Source organism: Elaeis guineensis, chromosome 12, assembly GCF_000442705.2.
Source record: "Elaeis guineensis isolate ETL-2024a chromosome 12, EG11, whole genome shotgun sequence".
Lineage (NCBI taxonomy): Eukaryota > Viridiplantae > Streptophyta > Magnoliopsida > Arecales > Arecaceae > Elaeis > Elaeis guineensis.
In genome coordinates, this window is record NC_026004.2 from 8,732,658 (window position 1) to 8,753,850 (window position 21,193).

Genomic DNA, 21,193 nt, shown 5'->3' on the forward strand with positions numbered 1-21,193 from the left:
AAATTAAAACATGCTAGAGATCATCCATGATAGCAGAATTTTCTAATTCAATCTAGTGAATTTTCATTTTTTTCTTTTTCCTCCCTTAGGATACATACTTCTAAATTAGTAGAAGGTAGTGAGCCTAGCTGAACCTCAGCCCTCTCTCCACCGGTTTAGCAAGAAAATTCCGCGAGAGCACCAGAAACCAACTCATACTAATAAAGCGTTAAATATAGAATTCGAGGGAACTCTCCGTTTGGAAGAACCAGCGAACGTTTGTAACGGCAAAGGAACTGAGCTCCCCATTTCAAAAAAATTGAAGAGCTAAATCCCAGAAGAGGAGGAAAGCAAAACAGAGTCATCGTCGGAAACTCACCTCCCAGATCTCGTCGGCGATCATGGCCTCCGACCACCCCTCCGAGAACGGTGCCGACGAGAGAGAAGAAGATGGCGACGAGGAGGAGGAGGAGGAGGAGGAGCCGAGGCTCAAGTACCAGAGATTCGGAGGGAACGTGCCGTCTCTCCTATCGACGGATGCCGCGTCCTCCATCGCCATCGCGGAGCGGATGGTCGCGCTCGGAACCCATGATGGCACCGTCCATATACTTGATTTCCAGGGCAATCAGGTTTCTCTCTCTCTCTCCCTTCTTTTGAAATTCCCCTTTTTTTGGGGCGTGGTGATGTTTTGATGGGAACAATTCTTGGTTGCATATCCTATCTTGGGAAGTAGCTAAAGAAGTTTGTTAGCGATCAAAATTCGAATCTTGATCAATTGGATCCGTTTAGAATTTTGTTTTTTAAATGATCACCTGATCAATTTTCAACAAGTTATTAGAATTTTATAAAGTCAGTAATCATGAACCTGTTTGAGTGGCAGTTAGGGGATTGGAGTGGCAAAAAACCTACTTTTTTTTTTGCAGAAAGTACATACCAATCTGTTTATTGATACTAATGCGATAAGCTGAGAGGCTTGAAATCTTCGTGGATTAAGTGCGAACTCAAAATCTTTGACAGTGCTATTAATAGGTTCACTTTCATTAATTTTTACAACTCATCGTCTTCTTTTGTAGGTAACAAAACCTCAAATTAGTACTTAGGGTTTAGTCTTCAAAGCCTTTTGGCCTTCTAGTTGCCAATTCTGGCCCTTATACGAACATAGAGTTTGATATTGCCGACAACTTCATCCTAGACTGAGAAGAACATGGAAGAACATCTAGTTGTGAATCCTCTGTCCATGCTTGTAAGATGTGTAAGTTCAACAGTTTTTCTATGTGTTAGTATGATTTTTGGATTAGATGTAGACTACCAAGGGTAGATTCATGAAGTAAAGTATTGACATGGTTGTATTATAGGAGCTTTGCAGCAGTGGTGCATTTATGGTCAGATTTATCATGGAGCTTTTTACAACTAGAACCCATTATGGCACCATGATGGAGGCCCCATTTTATCACTTTAGACCTGTTTTCTGAGCTTTATAAATGACTCATTATACAGAAGCAAACTAGACAAACTCATGATTGTAAAGTTAAGTTTGGTTGAGAACTTTCTGTTGAAAAGATATTTACCTGTAATGAAACTGGTTCATAGCAATCTATTCCAAAAGGGGAAAAAAAAAACCTTTATAGTCGAAGCCCATCTTTGGCCCCTAAGTGTACTTGTTACAGATATGTTCTTTACTCAATTTTTTGCCAAGCCTTTTTTATTTTCAAATTGAAGTTCTTGTATATCTATTTTAAACAAGTATCTAAGTCAAGGTATATGTGCTTTATTTGTTTGATTTTCTCGACACCGGGTAAGGACTGGTAATCAAGATATGAAGACCAACAATAAGTGTATTTCAGGTTTGCTTTGAAATGTTTTTGGGTCTTATTTTCACGAGTCATGTGGATGTAGAGTTTCAATTTAGTCATATGCTGAGCTTAGGGAATCCTGGGGTCACAAGAATTGTGTTCTATCCTAGTTTAGGCATCTTTCCATGTGAGGTTTGATTGGACATTGATGACCCTTCTTCATAGCTATCTCACCTATTTCAGATTATTGTTTCGAATGCCATACCTTCTTCATAAATGAGGGTACCCCCTTTTACCACCACTTTATCAAGACCTGCCTTAGTTCAGAAATAAATAAGATAGCCATTATTTTACATAAATGCTTCTTAGGTGTTTCTTTAACCCCCATCCCCCACCCTGACTTTTTAACGTTGTTTCAGAGCTCATCATTCTTGCTATTCCATCTATATTTGTTGTTTGCTTTAATACTTGTCTTTGCTCTCACTTTCACAAACCCTACCAATCTTGGTAACAAATTCATGACTTAAAAGCAGGGATGTCAAGAAGCTGACCCTCTAGGCCTAATTTCATACTATTTGGGGCCAGGTTACCAAGTTGTGCCTATTTAAATTTGTAATTGCCCTGAGCAGACTCGGCTAGACATTCCTACCTAAAAGTGACTGCTTTTGCAAGTTAAGGAGACCCCTTTAGGACTCAAAAACTTAGGTTGGCTATCCTGTCCGAGGCTTTTCAATGCAGATAGGCATGTTTGGATGGTGGGAGGTCTTATTGGTTAGATAAGATCTTCACAGGAAGATCTTATTTTGAAAATATGATGAAAGTGGAGAAAAAAATGAAGGGGTTTACAGAGATAGAGGCAATTGAGAACACAGCTTATCTATACTTCTTAGGATAAGAATAATTTGTCTTTTAAAAGAGATTAAGTATCCTTGAAATAGGAGTAAGAGCTCCCTTTTCACCCTCTCTTTTCACCATATCTTCAAGAGAAGGACTTTTCCAGGAAGATCTTGTTAAGTGATAAGATCTTCTCGATGTCCAAATAGACCCTTAGTCCTTAGAAAGAGAATATCATAAGCTATTGAAGCCTGAAGGATCATAAATTTTCATCAATCTAGTTTTTTATCTCTTGTCTTTGTTCTTTTTCTTTGCATTTATTTGTTCTTTGTGGAGGTGCAACATTTGCCAAATCCAGAGATAGAAAATGTTCCAGAATGTGCTTTTAATATCCTTTAGAAATTTGTAAAAAGTTGAGTCAGTGGATTTGTTAAGAAAGTTTTCATGAACATGCATACTCCATAAAGTTCTTTGCGATAAGATAAGAATGGTTTTCTTTTTCTTTCTGTGTTTTTTTTGCTTCCAAATGGAAGCAGTTAAATGTTTTAGAGAAGGTTTGAGAAAAAGGGCAAAAAAATGGTTTCAGGCAGTTCAAACCCTTGTTTCATTCAAGAGCACTTCCTATCATTTATTCTAACAAGTTGAACTTAATGATTACTTTGTCTGCAGCCATTGTCCCTTGTTTTTCATATTTACTGTGTTATATATTTGAATCCACATGTTGGTTTCTTTGTTCAGGTTAAAGAATTTGCTGCTCATACTGCTACTGTCAATGACCTTTGCTTTGATGTAGAAGGTGAATATATTGGCAGCTGCTCAGATGATGGATCTGTGGTTATAAATGGTCTTTTTAGTGAGGAAAGATTAAGGTTTGAGTATCATCGTCCTATGAAAACCATAACACTAGACCCTGATTATTCAAGAAAATCCTCAAGAAGATTTGTTGCTGGTGGTTTAGCTGGTCAACTTTTTTTAAATACAAAGAACTGGCTGGGCTACAACAAACAGGTTTTCTGGTTTTCTAAGTTCCTATACAGGAAATATGGTAATTTTAGAGTTTTAGTATCCAGTACTGTAATGTTTATACAATTTACGTTTTCCTTTCTTCAGGTTCTACATGATGGTGAAGGTTCAATACATGCTGCAAAGTGGAGGACAAGTCTTATTGCTTGGGCTAATGATGCAGGGGTGAAGGTTTATGACATGGCAAACAATCAATGCATCACATTTATTGAGAGGGCACGAGGAAGCCCACGCCCTGAGCTTTTACTTCCTCACTTAGTTTGGCAGGTCAGTCGGAAGTAGCCATATGAACTGACTCCGTCGTGTGTTCTGATATAGTCTAGTTCAAGTACTTTATTCGAAAAAGTGAAGGATGCTGTCCATGTTATTAGTCTTAACATTTGGACCCATTTAAACATATGGATTTGATGCAAGGTTCAAGGTTTTTGAAAGGTTATAGGGTACAATTCACATGGAATTTTTGAATAAATGCAAGTTTTTGCTGAATTTAACTCAATACTAGATTCTGAAATATAGTCCACTGGTCTATCATAAATTAAGTAGAATTGTTGATAATTTGGGTTAGAACTAGCTTTATGTAAAAAAACTCAACTAATATGTGAAGATTGGTGTAAATTGGTTCTGTATTTCTTGTTGGACCCCTAAAGTATCTGAGGGGGTGCTTGGTTCACGATCGAAATCGGAATCGGAATAGCTTGGAATCGGAATGGTCAAATCCTCCGAAGTGCTTGGTTTGTGACCGGAATTGGAATCAGAATTGGAATGAAAATTTGAATTCATAGGGGAGAGTAGGGATTGAATTCTATGTAGATTGGGCCATTCCTATTCTACCTTGGAATCGGAATCGGAATGGGACTCCTTCCAATCAAATGGTTGGAATAGGAGTCACCCATTCCCATTCTGATTCCAGACCCCCACTCCCCCCAATCAAGCACCCCCTGAAAGTTATAATATCATACAGAAAAAGGTTTTTAGAAATAATGTATTAGGTGGAGTTTGATTTCTACTGCTTTTGGTGTTCTAATTAATGGAATCACACTGCAAATTCCAAAAGAGATGTGCTCTTTAATTCACCAAATGTGTTTTTTTTTTTTTTTTTGAGGGGTAATAAATTATGGTTGCTTGCAGCAATAAGAATATTTGCTGTTCTTCTCTTAATCCTTTTCTGCTACGTTGTTACGGGACATCTATGTTCTTTGCTTGTAAGAATAATTCCTTAGAAAGTTTATAGCAGTGTTTTCCTCCTTTCTCTTCCCTTTTTATCTATTACATCTACAAAATTGTTGTATTATGTGGTAACAACTACTTTAACCTATTTAGGATGACACTATCTTGGTAATTGGCTGGGGAACATCTGTAATGGTTGCAGCTATTAGAACCAATCTGCCTCATCGAACCAATGGAGTACAAAAGAATATGTCGGTATCAAATACAAAGTACGTGGATATTGTGGCATCTTTTCAGACTAACTACCATATATCTGGTATCGCTCCCTATGGTGATGCTTTAGTTATACTGGCCTACATTCTTGAGGAGGAGAATGGAGAGAAAGATTTTAATAGCACTATTCCATCATGCCCGGTAACTTCCTATAAACTTAAAAGATTGATCACGAGACTGAGGGATACAAGCCTATTTAACACTACTATTATAATTTGCTTAATTTTTTAAAACTAGATACTGCCCTATTTTTCACCGTATTGTGGATTTATGATGTTATATTAACAGCACACTGAGATTCATATATGATATAATATTTGGATGGTGCGAGTTTACATTTATTATATTCAAATCAGTCTTTTATGCTGTCATGTTAGAACTTTTGCTTTCTCTATTATGAGAGCATCGTTTCATTTGGGCAAAGTGCATCCCTGCTGAGGCCTAATCTTGTTATATGTGTTATGCTTTAGTTGGGTGACTCAAAATTACAGATAGGTCCTAGTTGCGACCTTTTAAATTTGAGAATAATAAATTTGGGGATTCATCGTTTTAAATTGAAGTTGATTTCAGTCTTATCTTGCTAAATTATTTATAGGATCTCTATGAAGTACCATATTATTAACTAAAATAGCAGAATGACTATAGATTGAGAAGTGTCGCAAACAAATACATTCTGATCTTGATCTAGCCAGTTTTTGTACTTTCTGGCAACTTCTTAAATCCAAACTATTGGTCTTGTTTGAAACGTACTAGATGAATTGCAAGCACTGAAATAGAATGATGAAAGATAACTTGATTATTTCAGTAGGTTGTGTGGTATGCTCTTAATGTATATTGCTGTGACAAAGTATAGCTTGAAGAAGTACTGGATATCTGGAAACCGAACAATGTATTTAAAAAAATTAAATGTTAAATGGATTGGACCATATGTATGGTCAGTCTCCATATTTTGATAAAATGGCTCTCCTGAATCATTGTAGGACTTTCTATTTTATGTTTTCCCAGCCTCTCATAATGTACGCCTTGCTTTTGGTAAAAGGGTTTGGTACTGTTGGAACTGGTCCTAGAACCATTAATATGTTCATAATTGCATGGGCCAAAACCAGCCTCCATAGTGGACATTCCCAGGTCTTGTTGAGACTTCATAATACCACCACTATCTCTCACAGTCCCATCATCATTATCACCTTTCTTATTGCTATAACAGGATATCCTACTTTGTGATGGATGATATTAATTTTCCTATTGCCTGTGAGGATGCCATTCGGAACATCTAAAGAATCATTTGTGGTAGTTGTTTAACTTATGAAAGAAATTTTACCATGTATGACATTACCACGGCTCTATCATCAGCCACTGAAACTCATCACTGTTTTCATCACTGGCATTGTTGTGACTGGTGACTGGAAATAGTGGGGCTCTTCAGAGTTCGCTGCATTCTCCATTGCTAACTCTTATTTATCTTTCATCCCTATGTCAAGTTTCACGAGGCCCTGCTTAGTTACACTCTGAATCAACAGATCATTTGTATCATCATTGTCTTATAGGATGTCAAAGTCCTTCGGCATGTTAGTAACAATCTAAGTTTGCCTGTCATGTCATTTGCCGCAATCTCAGTCACATGCAGCAATGCACATATTTGACCTCCATGTGGATCAGGAAGAATGTGCTCTTGTGTGTATCATATTATCTTAAAATTGAGAGCCTTTAAAGCTGTCAAAAGCAGAAATGACTCCCAAATTATATGAACCAAAATAGACCATATTGATGTATTTTGAGGTGCAATCCAATAGATTGATTCAGTGGTTCACAAATGGTGCCTCAAATATATAAAATATCAATTGTGAAACTTGTGGCAAGTCTCTCTGAACATTCCAAAGGTCATCCAACTCCCACTAAACTACCACTGAGACTAGGCTCCAACTTAGTTATCAGAATCTTTTGTCTAGATGTCATTATCTTCCCCTTATTTCTCTTGCTGTTCTCCTCTTCTCATCATTAGGTACTTTGCCATTTCATCTAAATCAGTCTTAATTTAGTCATCTCTCTCCAACATCCTGTTCTGTTTTATTATTCATTCTGATAATCACCTGGTACATTTGCACATATTTATAATATATTATTTTTATATAGACCACTTCGTAGGTGCTTGCTTCCTTGTCTTTTATACAGCTCCAAATATGTTGCTGTGAACCTAACCTGCTCCCACAATTCTTGTCAAGACAGCAATGGTTGAGGAAAAAAATATCAATATGGGCCATTATTCGCTAGAGAATTATGAACAAGAATAATTAATCTGACCTCCCATGATCATTTCATCATGATGCCAAGAATTAAGAATGACTACAATAGCAATAAATTCTAGGCCCTTGCATAGAGTTATAAATTGTGTATACAAAATATGGATATACAATTTTTATACTTTCGATCTTATTCTATGTATGAATGCAGATCTTTTTCAGGTCAGTTATAAATTTCCTTATTCCTCTACTGCTCTATCAGAATTTGAATTTGGAGATTGTTCGGTAGGATACCACTTCCTGGAAGGTTTATTTGATTAATTTATGCTCTTATTGAAGATGCATTTAATCATTATAAAATGCAAAGACTCATGCAGAGAACACTCAGATTTGTTATCCTTAACATGCAGAAAACTTTAATGCAGGGAACTGCACAGAGACCAGAAGTACGTATTGTCACATGGAAAAATGAAGAACTTGCAACAGATGCTCTACCTGTGCATGGCTATGAGCATTATAAGGCAAAGGATTATGTCCTTGTGCATGCCCCTTTTACAGGTTTTCAATATCTCATGTCACCCATAAAATGAGGATTTCATCATTAAAGATTGTAATTGCTCATGCCAGCAGCCCTAACTTACAAGTGCTTGTGCATTTGAACATAGGAAGCAGCTATGCAGGTGGCCAGTGGGCTGCTGGTGATGAACCTTTGTATTATATCGTATCTCCCAAGGATGTTGTGGTTGCAAGGCCGAGGTTTGTGATGATTTAGTCAGAAACAGACACACCCCCACACACTTTGCTTCTGGAACATGTGGCTTTTATGCTGAATAAATGTTACTGAATTTGAGAGTTCAGTGCATTGAACTCTTTCTTGCTTTCTTTAGGAAAAAAAGTGGAAATATTTACTAGGACATGTGTAGTTGGAACTAAATGCATCCATTCACATGATATATTCATACTCTTACATAAATCATACCTATGATAAGATTAAATTATGAATCACATGTTCTACCTTTGATATCTTAATGATAAGGGATAATCGATTATTGTTGAATATGAACTTTACTTTTCCATGAAATGGATGTTGAGGCAGGCTGTCATGAAGCTACAGAATGAGAAAATTCTAACTAAAAATGGAATTCAAAAATGAAAATAGAAGAACTGTTGCTTGATTGGCAGTGCTGCAATGAATCCACTGATGGGGAATAGCAGCCCAATAGGCTGGGACCCACATATGATTATATAAAACTCGACTATATGTCCTATGTAAACAAAGATCACAAGCAGTATGCATCAAAAGCGTCAAAACCTCCCTTGAGCATGTGATTATTAAAACGGGTGCTTGTCTTCGGCATATTTGTATTAATCTCTTGTGAAATGGAATGCAAGTTTCTGGTGAACTGGATTTGTTTAAGCTGTTGAGTAAATTATGAAGTGCCGGCCAAAGGAGCAACTGGTATCTAAGTGTTTATCATAATAAAAAAGAGCTAAGGTGAAGCCCATGCCGGAGGGAAGATGGAGATGACCATTTGTTGTAGTACGAATGATCAGAATATCCTTGGCATTGATCTTATTTTTTACTTTTCATAAGGAGGGTAGGGGAGGGAAGATGAAGAAGCTAGTAGTAGAACACCACTTGGTGGAATTATCAATTCTGTTAACATCACCCAAAGAGATTCAACAAAAAGGCAGGAGAAAAGATATAGGAAGTTATGGTTCTTTAGAGGTTTTGAGGAATATGTAGCACACAGAGAAAGGATCACTGATGGCCTTGCTTGCTTTGTGTACCACAACCAAAGCTGGTCATGTAGATGAAACAAACCATGGCCTGACATATTTGAAGAAACATTTAGTAGATTGTGTTGTTGTCAGGCAATGATAGGAGCGAAGAAGGCAGCCGGAAGAGGAGGGGGAGGGGGTGGTGGAGCAGGTAGGATTGCTTTCCCAAATTATGTTTTCAATTTATTTTCTTCATATTCCAAGAACCTGAGTATCTTTGGCCCATGAAAGTGGGTTTGTTAGCACAGAGAAGGGTGAAAAATTTTGGTTGGTTTATTATGGAATTCCAGGTGTAGGAATGGACCAGCCTTTTGATATATCTTCACTGCCTGCAGCCACCCGCAGTCATATGAAGGGCTGTGATTGATTGAACATAGTTTCTGTTATTCAAGAAACATACGAAGCTGGCTCACATCATATCCCATGTGTGTGTGATTATACTTTCCCATCACCAAACACTGTCTTCTACCAAACTATTTTTAGAAACCTATGACTTGTCTGATATGATGTTTCACCACATGGTAGGTTTTTGTTGCTTCTCGAGGAGCATCATGTGAAAGGAGTGGAGTCAAGATAGTTTGTAAATCTCACATTGGTGTGACAGAAATACTAGAACCTGTTAGAATGACTTGTTTGAGCTTATAGACAGCTACGTAGAGGCATTTTACACTTTCCAGAGGGTGTAGAAGTCTGTGAGGGGCTCGCACATTGACTCCTATGCAATAATATATATCATTCTTCTTGTTATCTGATAGTGAGGGCATCTATGAATAGTTGTCCTGATGAAGCAATTGCAGTGATCACTCTCCTTGCAGATTCTCAGTGGTAGCCTCTTGGTGAAATCTAGTTATGATAAAAATCTTATCGTGCCTTGAAACTTCATCACAACTTAGACTTACTTTCTGAAAATTACAGACACATGCACGTGCACGTACACACACATAGTCTTCATCTATGATAACTAAGAAACCTGTTGATTTCTAGCAAAATGTGTTTTCTTTCAAAATGTTCTTGAGTTTAGCATGTTCATAATTTTACCAGTTGTCATACTTTAAATATTGTTTTCTAGCATAACAAGTTCATGCTTTGTTTATGACTTTATAAAGCTGCAAACTTGGTGTTAATAAACATTTCATGCATTAATTATTAGAGATGCTGAAGATCATGTATCTTGGCTTCTTCAACATGGTTGGCATGAAAAAGCATTAGCAGCAGTTGAAGCAGGACAAGGACAGACTGGGCTTCTTGATGAGGTACATTATATCAGCAATTTTGTTATCATTTTCAGTATTATTTTTCTCTGGTTCTGTTGCAACTGGCTGAATGCAATCAAATCATATGACGTCTCTATGCATTTGTATGCTAAAATATTGGAATAAATTACTTCAATGATCGATAATACCTTCTTTCTACTTGAACGAACTTCATTCATGTTTAGGTAAACTTTATGACCTTTTTATGTGGATCAGTTTTGAATTTGACTGTCTCATGAATAGTAGACATATAGTGTTATTCAGTTGTATGAATAAATGTAGCTTTCTAAATCTATTTTATAGTTATTAAAGAGGACTTGTTAGTTGTCACATGGTATCAATATCCTCGAAAATTGAGGCCAAGCATGTATGTTGATAGAGAGCATGTATATAGAGAAAGTACTATAAATTATGGTACCTTTTGATACCTAAACCCAGAATTAGACTTACATAATTGATATGACTCAATAGCGAGATTTTGAAATGTTAACGATGGGCGTACATGTCAAGCACATATTAACAATACTTATTAATTACTATATATCACATTGCAAAACGTGTGCTTATCATAACATTTGTTCTTCAGAAGGAAGTGCTGGAAAGTTACTCTGTTTCAAATTATGATAACATGATGTTTCTTGGCATTCATCCTTTTTCTCAAAGCCTTTTCCATTGACACTGCATGTATCCTTTGACAAGCTATGAGTTGATGTTTTTGTGTCCAATATTCACTTAAGTCCCTTCTAAATAAGTACTACCTGTCCGCCTCTTTTATCATCTCAAGTCATCTTTGAATCAATTATAAATATTTCTACTCTCTTACTGTTGTATGTCATATAGTTCCACGGGTCATATGTTAGATCATATGTGCACACTCCATTTTGTGATAGTTTTATTGATAATGCTTAACACATCAGGTGGGATCGAGATACCTTGATCATTTAATTGTTGAAAGAAAATATGCGGAAGCTGCTTCTTTGTGTCCTAAGTTACTCCGTGGATCCGCATCTGCTTGGGAGAGGTTTGAAAATGTCTTACATACGAACATTATCCATTTCAATTCTGTATCATAATCAAGTCTTTTCTTTGACAGATGGGTTTTCCACTTTGCTCATCTCCGCCAGCTGCCTGTTTTGGTTCCTTACATGCCTACAGAAAATCCACGGCTGCGTGATACTGTTTATGAGGTCTGTAGATTGGGTCACATGGATATGAAAATTTTGTTTCCTGATTCCATAGTTGCTATTGACCATCAATTTAGGTCATTCTGATCTTAATTACATATGTCGTGCAGGTTGCTCTTGTTGCTTTAGCTACTCATCCATCTTTTCACCAGCTTCTCTTGTCAACTGTTAAATCATGGCCAGCTACATTATATTCGACGTCAACTGTCATCTCTGCTATCAAACCTCAGCTTAATACCTCCTCCATGACTGATTCCCTAAAAGAGGTCTTTTGCTTTAAATAATTTTTTTAAAAAAAAATAAACTAGGTATTTTGTTCTTATATTGGCTCCTTTATGTAACTCAGCTTTTATTCTTGCAACAGGCGTTAGCTGAACTGTACATAATGGGCACTCAGTATGAGAAGGCTTTTTCATTATATGCTGATGTAAGTGTTTCATTCTATATTTTTGTTTGTTAAAATTGATATAACCCAGGTGTGAAATCCCTGTACCTGTACTTTCCAGTATGTTATGGTGGTACAACAAAGTTGAGATGTAGTACCATGTGTCAGCATGGTACAGTACTGAAAGCATGCTGATGCTGGTAGAATATGCTACTTTGATCCATGGATATAAAAATTGCATCTTAAGGATATGCATAGAGGAAGAATCTGGAAGTTCATGTTAGCATTCTTTCATGATCATGTGTTATTATCTTGCAATAACTGATTACTATTCTATTTATTTTTCAGCTGATGAAGCCTGAGATATTTGACTTTGTCGAAAAACATAGCTTGCACGATGCCATTCAAGATAAGGTATGCCTATAGTCCTGCTAGATCCAATGAAAGATTCCATTATGAAAATAGTTCCTTATTTTATATCTTGGAGTAATATTCCATATATATTTTATTTACTCTGAGCCATCTGTTTATGCAGCTATATAATTTTACTGAAGAGTTGATACTTTGTAGTGACTGAAGGAACAAAAAAAAAAAAAAAAAAGGAACTTTCTATATGCTGCATTGGATATAAATGTGGTTAAGACTTAGTTTAGTTCTTGACTTTTTTCAGCTCCTATGCTCAAAATCAACCCCTTTATTATCAATCTTCTTGCATGGAACTAAAACATTATCCATATGCATCATTAAGATTTGCATTTTGTATAGTCCATCATATGGTATTCATGTTGCAATTTTCTAGTGTCAACTAGGGTAAGGTAATAATCAAATTTATAATGGATGTGGCCTTCGAAGTTGAACTTATGGGTTCACAAAGTAGGCTTTCTATATCGAGTAGAGAACTCGGAATGTCAGAGGGTACTGTTTTAATTGGTAAGCGGAATGGAGCATTATGATTGATTTGTATGAAATAATTTTAAAAGGAACTAGGTCTAGTGTAACAATAATGAACACTAGTTACTCCAAACCTATACTGCGTGCTGATGAAAATTTGCTGTTTGCTTTTTCTGTCCAGATTGGAAGAATGGTAAATATATGAGAGTTGGTTAAATTTTTATGATGAAATAAATTTATTTTCCATTAATGCTTAAACTGGTTGAATTGTGGTGTTTTTTTTCCTTTCTTGGGTTGGGGTGGGGGGATTGGCCTTTCAGGAAGATGTACTTGGAAATATGGAGGAAACTTGGAGGGTGAGTGCTTAAAATCACTAAAATGAAGATTGAAAATAGAAATGAAATCAAGTCTCTAGTCAAAACTGATGACCAAGAGACATAGTGTGATTGGATCTATATCTTGGATTATGTCACAAAAGAACAGAGAGATTATGACATCTTTTATAGAAGTAAATCTGTGTGAATGAAGTATATTGGTGTCCCTAGAATCTATGTGATGGATGAATGAAGTGATTACTAAGGGAAAAAAATTTTTACAATCACATTAAGGTCCACAGTGCTAGATGAATCAGACTGTTGAATCGCAGGACGGATCCATGAAAGAAAAGATTGATGTGTAGATAATATGATGTTGAGATGGATATGTTATATTTTGAAGAAATGGATGGGAAATGGCCACAATGAAATTGGTGTTGGATCTTCATCAGTTGAGGACATATTGATTAAGAACAGCTAAAATGGTACAGTCAGGTGCTGAATCCCCAATTAGGCTTGTATGAAGGGCTAAATAGAAGTTGGCCAAGGCCTAAAGTAACACTGAGGGAAGTTGCGATAGAAAACTGCAAAAGCTTGTTGTGACACAAGAAGTGGGCCATAATTGGAATAGTTGGCACAAAATGACTTATAAGGCTAACCACTAATTGTTGGAATATTCCTTAGCTGTTATGTTTTTGGCTATTTCAAGCTTATCATTTTCTAGATGCTTAAGATGGTTATGGAAGAAAGAGATTAAAGAGTTTGTTGAGTTACAACACTAACACCAGTATCATCTTATGCCATCAACTGCAAATAAACATTTTAATGTAAAATTTCTATTCGAAATCATGGACATCCATTATATTATAATTTGCATACACTGTACAGACAAGAAAACATGATAAATTTTAGTGCTTAGTTCAGTTTGGGCATTCAAGTTAGTGCACTATTGTTTTTTTTCTTCATTAAAAAAATTTTGAAAAAATATTCTGGGGACATGAATCCTTGGAATGCTCCTTTTTTAAAGTGTTGTTTCGGTTCTTTCTCTATCATGCAGAGCTAGTGGATTTTGTCAAACCCTCAATTTGTTGTCTTTTTTCCTGCTCAGTGAAATAAAATGGAAATTTACCTCATGACATAGACATCAATGTGTTAATTACATGGTGCTGCTCAACATTGATTCCTTGAAAGTTCTTCTGCTTTGTTTAGTAATTTTATACATGTTATATATTAACTGTTCTTGTCCGTTCAACAGGTAGTCCAGCTAATGATGCTGGACAGTAAAAGAGCTGTGTCTCTATTGGTCCAATACCGTGATATGGTATCCCCTTCTGAAGTTGTTGGACAACTGTTGCATGCCAGGCAAAAATGTGATAATAGATTTTTCTTGCATTTATACCTGCATTCGCTGTTTGACATTGACTCAAAAGTGGGGAAGGAATTTCATGATTTGCAGGTAATTTTTCTTTTTTTCTTGTGTCTTAATTATTTTTGTTGCAACATTTTACCTTTTTCACCGTTTCTTAAAAATTTAAAAGAAAAATAGGTCGTCAATTTCCTTCTACTATAATTTTATTGCACATCCAATCTTATTCAATTTGAATTGGAAAATTTCCAATAAAAAGAAATACAGCACATCCTTTTTATAATTCAAACTTCATAACAGGATTTTCAGGTATACAGTGATATAATAAAGAGCAGGGTACTGAGTTAATTTAAAGAATTATGAGAAACATTGGTCTCAGCAGGTGGAAGCCTGATTGTCAGTGAGATTTAACATGTCCTCTAAACATTGTTTCTTCAGGGCAAGGGTTACTCCAGTTCCAGAAAACATGAGATGGCACTGTGATGGCAAATAAGTACCTGGATCACTGGCTTAAGCATTGTAGACTTGATGAAAGTTGCAAACTAAGTCAAATAGTGACTCTGTTGGAGTCCTTTTGATTAAATGTAGCCTTTGATGCCAAATATATGAGCTAAGTTTTGGCTCATGCTTATTCTTGCTAACTGATGGCCTTTCTAAAGTTCATTGCTTTTTCTGTATTGAATGCATGATAGAAACTTCATCTCACTTTTATTTTGGTAATTAAGGGACACTATGCTTGTTGAAATCAAAGATCAACAAAAACTATTATTGCTTATATTGGAGAAGCATGTGAACATAGTACTGTTTCTCATTTATTTTCTTTATAATTTATATGGTAATGCATAATAGAATTCATGATACAAGACCCCAGGTTTCAAATAAGTCAATTCCACAAAGAGTTCATCTCTCAACTTCTGCATGCAATTGACAGATTACCTTTCTTCAAATCTGTGTCATACTACATGTTTCCTTCAAAGGATGTTTACATGGTTCTTTATGGGTGTGATAATCTCAAGGTCAACCTTGTGATATTCTAAGTGATTAGGGTCTATGTGGCATTAGAGAATACATCTTCTTATTATATAACTGAAGCAGTAGCTAGCCATCCTAAAAATTGGCTGCTAACTTATTTTAAGTATTGCGGGGCATTGCACTGGAGTCCTAATTCAAACTTGGGATCTGAGTACAGGAAGATTTGAAGAGGTGATTTAATCTCTAGCTAACCATGGCTGCTTAGTTGTGGGTATGTTAGTTTATAGAGAAACACCAAAATTTCTAAACTGCTTGTTTGACAAAAGCCGCTGGAGTGTCAAGGACATATTTCTTGGAGAATTTATTTTGGTACAGGAAGAACCCTTGAATGTCTGCAACTCAAATGCTCCATAAATATGGGATTCTTCTCTAATGGTTTCAATGAAAGCAGACAGGAGATGTGATAAAGTCGAGCAAATTATTGTTCTTAGGTTTTGAGTGTGATATTAGTGAAAGAATTTGCTAACATAAGTTTTTCTTGTTAAATAACTGCCTTCAGAAGGGGTCAAGGCTGAGGGATCTTTCAGTCAAAGAAGTGCTTGTTAGCATATCCACGTTTCGTAGAGGCTTGACAAGGTGGACAAATTTTTGATAATTGTTTCTTGAAAGAAGACACGAAAAGTTACATTATGTGCTTATTTTAGAGCAACATGGAGGTTTTTTTTTTTTTCTATCCAAAATTTTGAATGCAGCATTTGTAAAATTTTGAATTCAGTACTTGTTACATGCCAAGTAATTTTTTTCTTTTTGATCCATCTTTTAGGTGCACAAGCGATGAAAGAAGTTGGTGAGTTAGATTTGGTGATTTACGGAACTATTAATGTAAAATATGTATTTTACGTAAACTGTGCAATTACATGTTTTAGAAGTCACATATAACATTATTTTATAAGGAATTAGGGAAAAAGAGTACACTTTGCTTTTTTATGTTTTTAATAACAGGAAATAAATAGCCATAGGTTCAAACATGTTTGATAAATAAGATTTTTTTTTCTCCAATTCTATAGAACTTTTTTTGGAACGTTCCATAAATTCCAGAAAATATTTTACTTTCGATTTTTTACTCTCTGTTTGAAAAACTATAGCTGCTGCTACAACTTCACCATTGCCACCACCACTACAGGCAGCCATGATGATCACCAGCACGCTCTTGTTCTTCCCACCAGCCCTTTGTCATTGCTATGCGGTGTGCACTACCATAAACCTGCCACTGCCACCATCACAACTGTCCCCGACCATCACCACTAGATCCATTGATCGACCATCACCAATGACCTCCCAATTACTGCCATAACCATTGCCGCTACCATGGTCCCCCTGCCACTGCCACCATTTCTACCATCATCATGGGTGTTTTTAGAAACTGAAAACATTTTGACCACCAAGCATGTATCCGGTAATCAGAAAACTGGAAACAAAGTGAAAACGACCAGTTTGTTTCGTGTTCTAAAAAATGGCAGATGCAACCAAAGCGCTTTTTGTAATGCATGAAGAGTTTCATTTTGTTGATCAGTCTCCGGGCATTCTAGCTTTTTGACTAAAGCAACTCCCTGTTGAGTACTTCATAGAGACTATTTCCACTATTTCTGTGGAAATGGTAGTGGTTTACTGGATAATTTATCACAGCCCATATCATAGTTTCCAAGTCAATGATCCTCTTGCTTTGAGTTTGATGTTATAATTCTTGATTCTTCATCTCCTAATAAATTGAGTCTACATGCTGTATGATGAGAAAATTTGTTCTGATGTAGAATCTCGATCACCAGTGGTTTATGCACCCATCTATTTTTATGTGATAAAGCTTAAGGTCTTTTTTTTGTGCTTTGATTCTTTTGCAACATGCAGATAATATTTCATACTCTTGTCTGCAGGTAGAGCTTTATGCTGACTATGAGCCACGGATGCTGCTCCCATTTCTTCATAGCAGTCATCATTATAAGCTAGAGAAGGTTCAGACATCAGCTAGTTATTCACATAATTGTGATTTATTTGTTTTAGAAAAACCATAAATGACTTACCACTACCTCTCAGGCATATGAAATTTGTGTTAAAAAGGATCTTCTAAGAGAGCAGGCTTTCATCCTTGCAAGGATGGGAAATGCCAAAAGAGCACTCGCAGTCTACATAAATAAGCTGGAAGACATAGCGGAGGTATGCACATCTGGTCAAAGACGTTTTCCCTTCTGTCAGGAGCCCTTTTTTGGCACAACTGCATTTGCTGATACTGAATTAGCTGAATATAAACGAAAAGCATTACTCATGCAGGCTGTGGATTTCGTAAGTACACAGCATGATGATGATCTATGGGAGGAGTTGATCAAGCAATGTCTCCAGAAGCCTGAGATGGTACATGAAAGAAACAAGACTAATTTAAACACTGAAGTCACCCTATCATCTTGTCTCAACCTGCATGGCGTATCTAAATACTTACTGTATTTGAAAACTGGCAGGTTGGGATATTGTTGGAGCACACTGTTGGTAATCTTGATCCTCTCTATATTGTCAGTATGGTGCCCGGTGGATTCGAGATACCACGGTGAGCATCAAATTTTGTTATTCTCTGTGTTATATTCAACTGTTTAAACTTGTCATGATATCCTTTTTCTTGATATTTTCCTTGAGAAGTTGTCTTTGTGATGAAATTTGATGCTCTTCTCAAAGTTTCCTCATCCTTGTTCATTGTTGCATGCATGGGTGATTAAGATCTCTCTCTCTCTCTCCCATTTCAGCAACTGTATGAACAATGCGCATAACTTTTTGACAGTTTTTTTAGTACCTCTTTTTTTTATAAAAAAAAACTTTCCTTTCAAAAAGGCATAATTTCTGTTCTACTGGATCCTTACAGGCTAAGAGATCGCCTTGTCAAAATCATCACTGACTATCGAACAGAAACCTCTCTTAGACATGGATGTAATGTTATCCTCAAGGTTCGACTTTATTCTCTGTTTTCTTACTTTGCTTGACCATCATTGATTTCTTTGATTTTTCTCATGTCTGGTTAACTGAAAATTTTCTACAGGCTGACTGCGTCAACCTTTTGATCAAGTATTACAAGGAGGCACGTCATGCCATCTACTTGGGCAGTATGGAAGAAGAAACACGTGGGAAGAGAGTAAATGTGGCTTCTGCTCCAATAATTGAGAGAGCAACAAATACAAGAGTGATGGTAGTAAAATCCAGAACAAGGGGCAATGGGAGGTGTTGCTTGTGCTTTGATCCTTTCTCCATTCAAAATGTCAATGTTGTTGTATTCTTTTGTTGCCATGCATATCATGTCCCCTGTCTCCAGGATGGCTCAGACTCTGTGGGCATTGTATCTCAGAGTGATGATGACAATGATGATGATGGTGGGTCTCGGATGCGTTGTGTGTTGTGCACCACAGCTAGTGGGTGAATATTTGAGTGAATATTTGAGTGGTATGCGGATGTGTTTATAAGTGAGCTTTTATGTTTTTGTTTTTTTGCCAATTCTTGTATCTCAATATTAGTTTATAAAAAATCTTAGTTCATTAGTTTTCCAATGTGGATTGTTCCAATTGTTTCTTGCGTAAAAGCCTTTTCAATGTGTTAAATCATCAGTTATTAACTTTGGGTATGTGCAGTTGCTTTGGCTCTTTCAAGTTGGTCACGAGTGCTCTTTATTATTCATTCAGTTTGAGGGTGCTAACTCTTGCAGTTGGTAAGGCCATTAAGTGTTGGCACCAATGGCCTTGATTTGAGCCCCACCTTCACCTTTTTCACCCATGTTTCTTCCTGTCCTTTTCTTAAAAAGGAAAAAAAAAAATCATTCATCTGACCCAAAAGTTTTTATCTTATTTTTCACCAGATAGCTCTCATACCTGAAGCATGCTTGCATCATGTTATTGTGCGCTGGAGATAGCCTAGCAGAATTGCAACTGTTCTGAAACACTTCTGGGCATGGTGTGGGAATTTGTTCTGCTTCTGTTTGTCCACATAGCATCTATCTCACAGAGTTCCGCCAGTAATGCTAGTCAAACACTGAAATATCACATAATAGTGTGCACAGCTGATGTCTCGGCTTTAGTCTCTTCTGATTGCTGGGTAGTGATACAGTAAAAATTGTCAGGTAATTGAGTGACAAGGATGTCATGTAACTTTTCCTCTAGAGCTCTCACTAGAAGATAGTTCCTTGTATCTTAGAAGGCGAATAGAAATTTTACAATCTGCTGCATGGCTCTTCGGTTTGAGATTTGTTGTTTTAGTATTCCCCTACTTGTTAAGTGTTCTTGTTTTTTCTCCAGGATGAGATAATTTTTGGAAATCCTGGATCAGGGGCAACTTATACATGACAAATTTGGATTCACCATCTTAACGAAGAGGATCTTTTCTCTCTTCTATTCGAATGGACATCTGCAATTCTGTTCATTTCTTCTGGAGTCAACTTAGTAGTAGATCTACTGTTTGATTCTAAGAACGCTCGTGGCTTGGCCATACTCCTTTATACGTCCTTCCCTCTTCATGAGGCATCTTGCAAGATTTATATGTGCTCTCTTTGTATGACTGTAGAAGAAATTCATGATATGTTACTCAAAGAAGACCTTTCGAGAGAATGCTGAATGATCTCTCTACGGAACCTTCTGGCTCTTAGTACACCGTGATCCCGTCTTGATCAACCCATATGAACGCTAATAAAAAGGCTTTTACTGTCAAATCCGTCTATTCCTTCCTAAGCAGCGGTGGTATTATTTGTCCTCATTATTCTGCTACTAGGAAAACTGCTTTAGCTGAGGAATGCCCTTTGGCATTAGCTAAGGAAGGTTGGGCCGTTACGTCTGGCTGTTCTTTTATTTTCTGTAACAATGAAAGCATTTGATATTTTCTATTAAATTGCCCTTCCATCAAATGTTTATGGTAGGACTACTTCTCAATACTGGGTAAAGGCAAATTTGCCTCCCTCTTAGTGTTGGCTCGTTAGGAATATCTGTTATCTTCGAGAGTCATTGCCAGTCGCCGACATTCATCTTGGAGTGAGCACTTGTATAGACGGTTGAGATCATTCAATCATGCTTCATCGGAGAGTTTCTGATAGCTCGGAACATCTGGAATTCCTCTTTATCTCTTGCAATGATCCAGATAATTTTTATCACCTGAGAGCCCCCCACCCCCAAGTTTCCTCAAGGTGTACTTGGACGGTAATGTGTCTGATGGAAGAGGTGTATCTGGATTTGTGATTTAGAATCTCTAACTCCCGCCTTATTGCTGCTTGGGGTAGTTGCGTACAGGACACCACTGTCCTTGGTGTTGAGCTGAGGGTGACTTGGGCAGGAATGATCTATGCTAGATTTTGTTTGTGGGCAGGGTACATTCACCTAGAGAGAGACTCTTCTCTGATGATTAGGTGGATCCAATGGCAGCCAGCATCCTTTGCTTCTGGACATTTGGAGGTTTGCGAGTAGTGGTACAGTGTTCTAGGCTAATCATGTCTACTGAGAGGCGAATAGAGCTGCGGACTAAATAGCCTTATTTGTTGCCGAATATTTTAAAGATTATTTGTTGCCGACTATTTTATGATATTTTGTTTTCTGATTTTATTGAATGTATTTACGGAGTGAAAAGAAGGAGACAACCTGTGCTAGGAGAAGTTATGATCCATATGTTTTTGATGGATTACTTCTCTTCTTCTATCCCCTCACTTCTTTACCTTTTTCTTCTCATC

At 36.8% G+C, this 21,193-nt stretch overlaps 1 protein-coding gene across 5 annotated transcripts; it reads left to right on the top strand.

Moving 5' to 3' along the window:
- The first annotated feature begins 141 nt into the window (after nucleotides 1-141).
- LOC105055401 (vacuolar protein sorting-associated protein 41 homolog) lies at nucleotides 142-19,854 on the top strand. 5 transcript variants are annotated; one of them, XR_012135826.1, is made up of 21 exons: nucleotides 142-608; nucleotides 3,345-3,614; nucleotides 3,717-3,896; nucleotides 4,950-5,210; nucleotides 7,720-7,867; nucleotides 7,975-8,065; nucleotides 10,242-10,344; nucleotides 11,262-11,365; nucleotides 11,438-11,531; nucleotides 11,639-11,794; nucleotides 11,893-11,955; nucleotides 12,262-12,327; nucleotides 14,374-14,574; nucleotides 17,388-17,465; nucleotides 17,548-17,667; nucleotides 17,782-17,862; nucleotides 17,967-18,052; nucleotides 18,362-18,443; nucleotides 18,536-18,920; nucleotides 19,118-19,195; nucleotides 19,343-19,854. XR_012135826.1 is itself a non-coding variant. In XM_019854291.3 (19 exons), the coding sequence occupies exons 1-19, from the start codon at nucleotides 381-383 to the stop codon at nucleotides 18,908-18,910; spliced, it is 2,787 nt and encodes a 928-aa protein (XP_019709850.1). In that variant the 5' UTR covers nucleotides 157-380; the 3' UTR covers nucleotides 18,911-19,037. The 5 variants fall into 5 exon arrangements, 4 of the variants coding, with proteins under 4 accessions (XP_019709850.1, XP_073102739.1, XP_019709852.1 ...); XM_019854291.3 differs by lacking the exons at nucleotides 19,118-19,195; nucleotides 19,343-19,854 and having other exon boundaries at nucleotides 157-608; nucleotides 18,536-19,037; XM_010937197.4 differs by lacking the exons at nucleotides 19,118-19,195; nucleotides 19,343-19,854 and having other exon boundaries at nucleotides 162-608; nucleotides 7,735-7,867; nucleotides 18,536-19,037.
- Nucleotides 19,855-21,193: the final 1,339 nt, after the last annotated feature.

What these genes read in the sequence shown, in the direction of transcription:
- LOC105055401 (XM_019854291.3), top strand. Translation starts at nt 381, where the DNA reads ATGGCCTCCGACCACCCCTCCGAGAACGGTGCCGACGAGAGAGAAGAA. An exon ending in GGCTGGGCTACAACAAACAG is followed by an intron (nt 3,615 to 3,716) that starts GTTTTCTGGTTT and finishes TCCTTTCTTCAG; the next exon opens with GTTCTACATGATGGTGAAGG. An exon ending in TGTGCATGCCCCTTTTACAG is followed by an intron (nt 7,868 to 7,974) that starts GTTTTCAATATC and finishes ATTTGAACATAG; the next exon opens with GAAGCAGCTATGCAGGTGGC.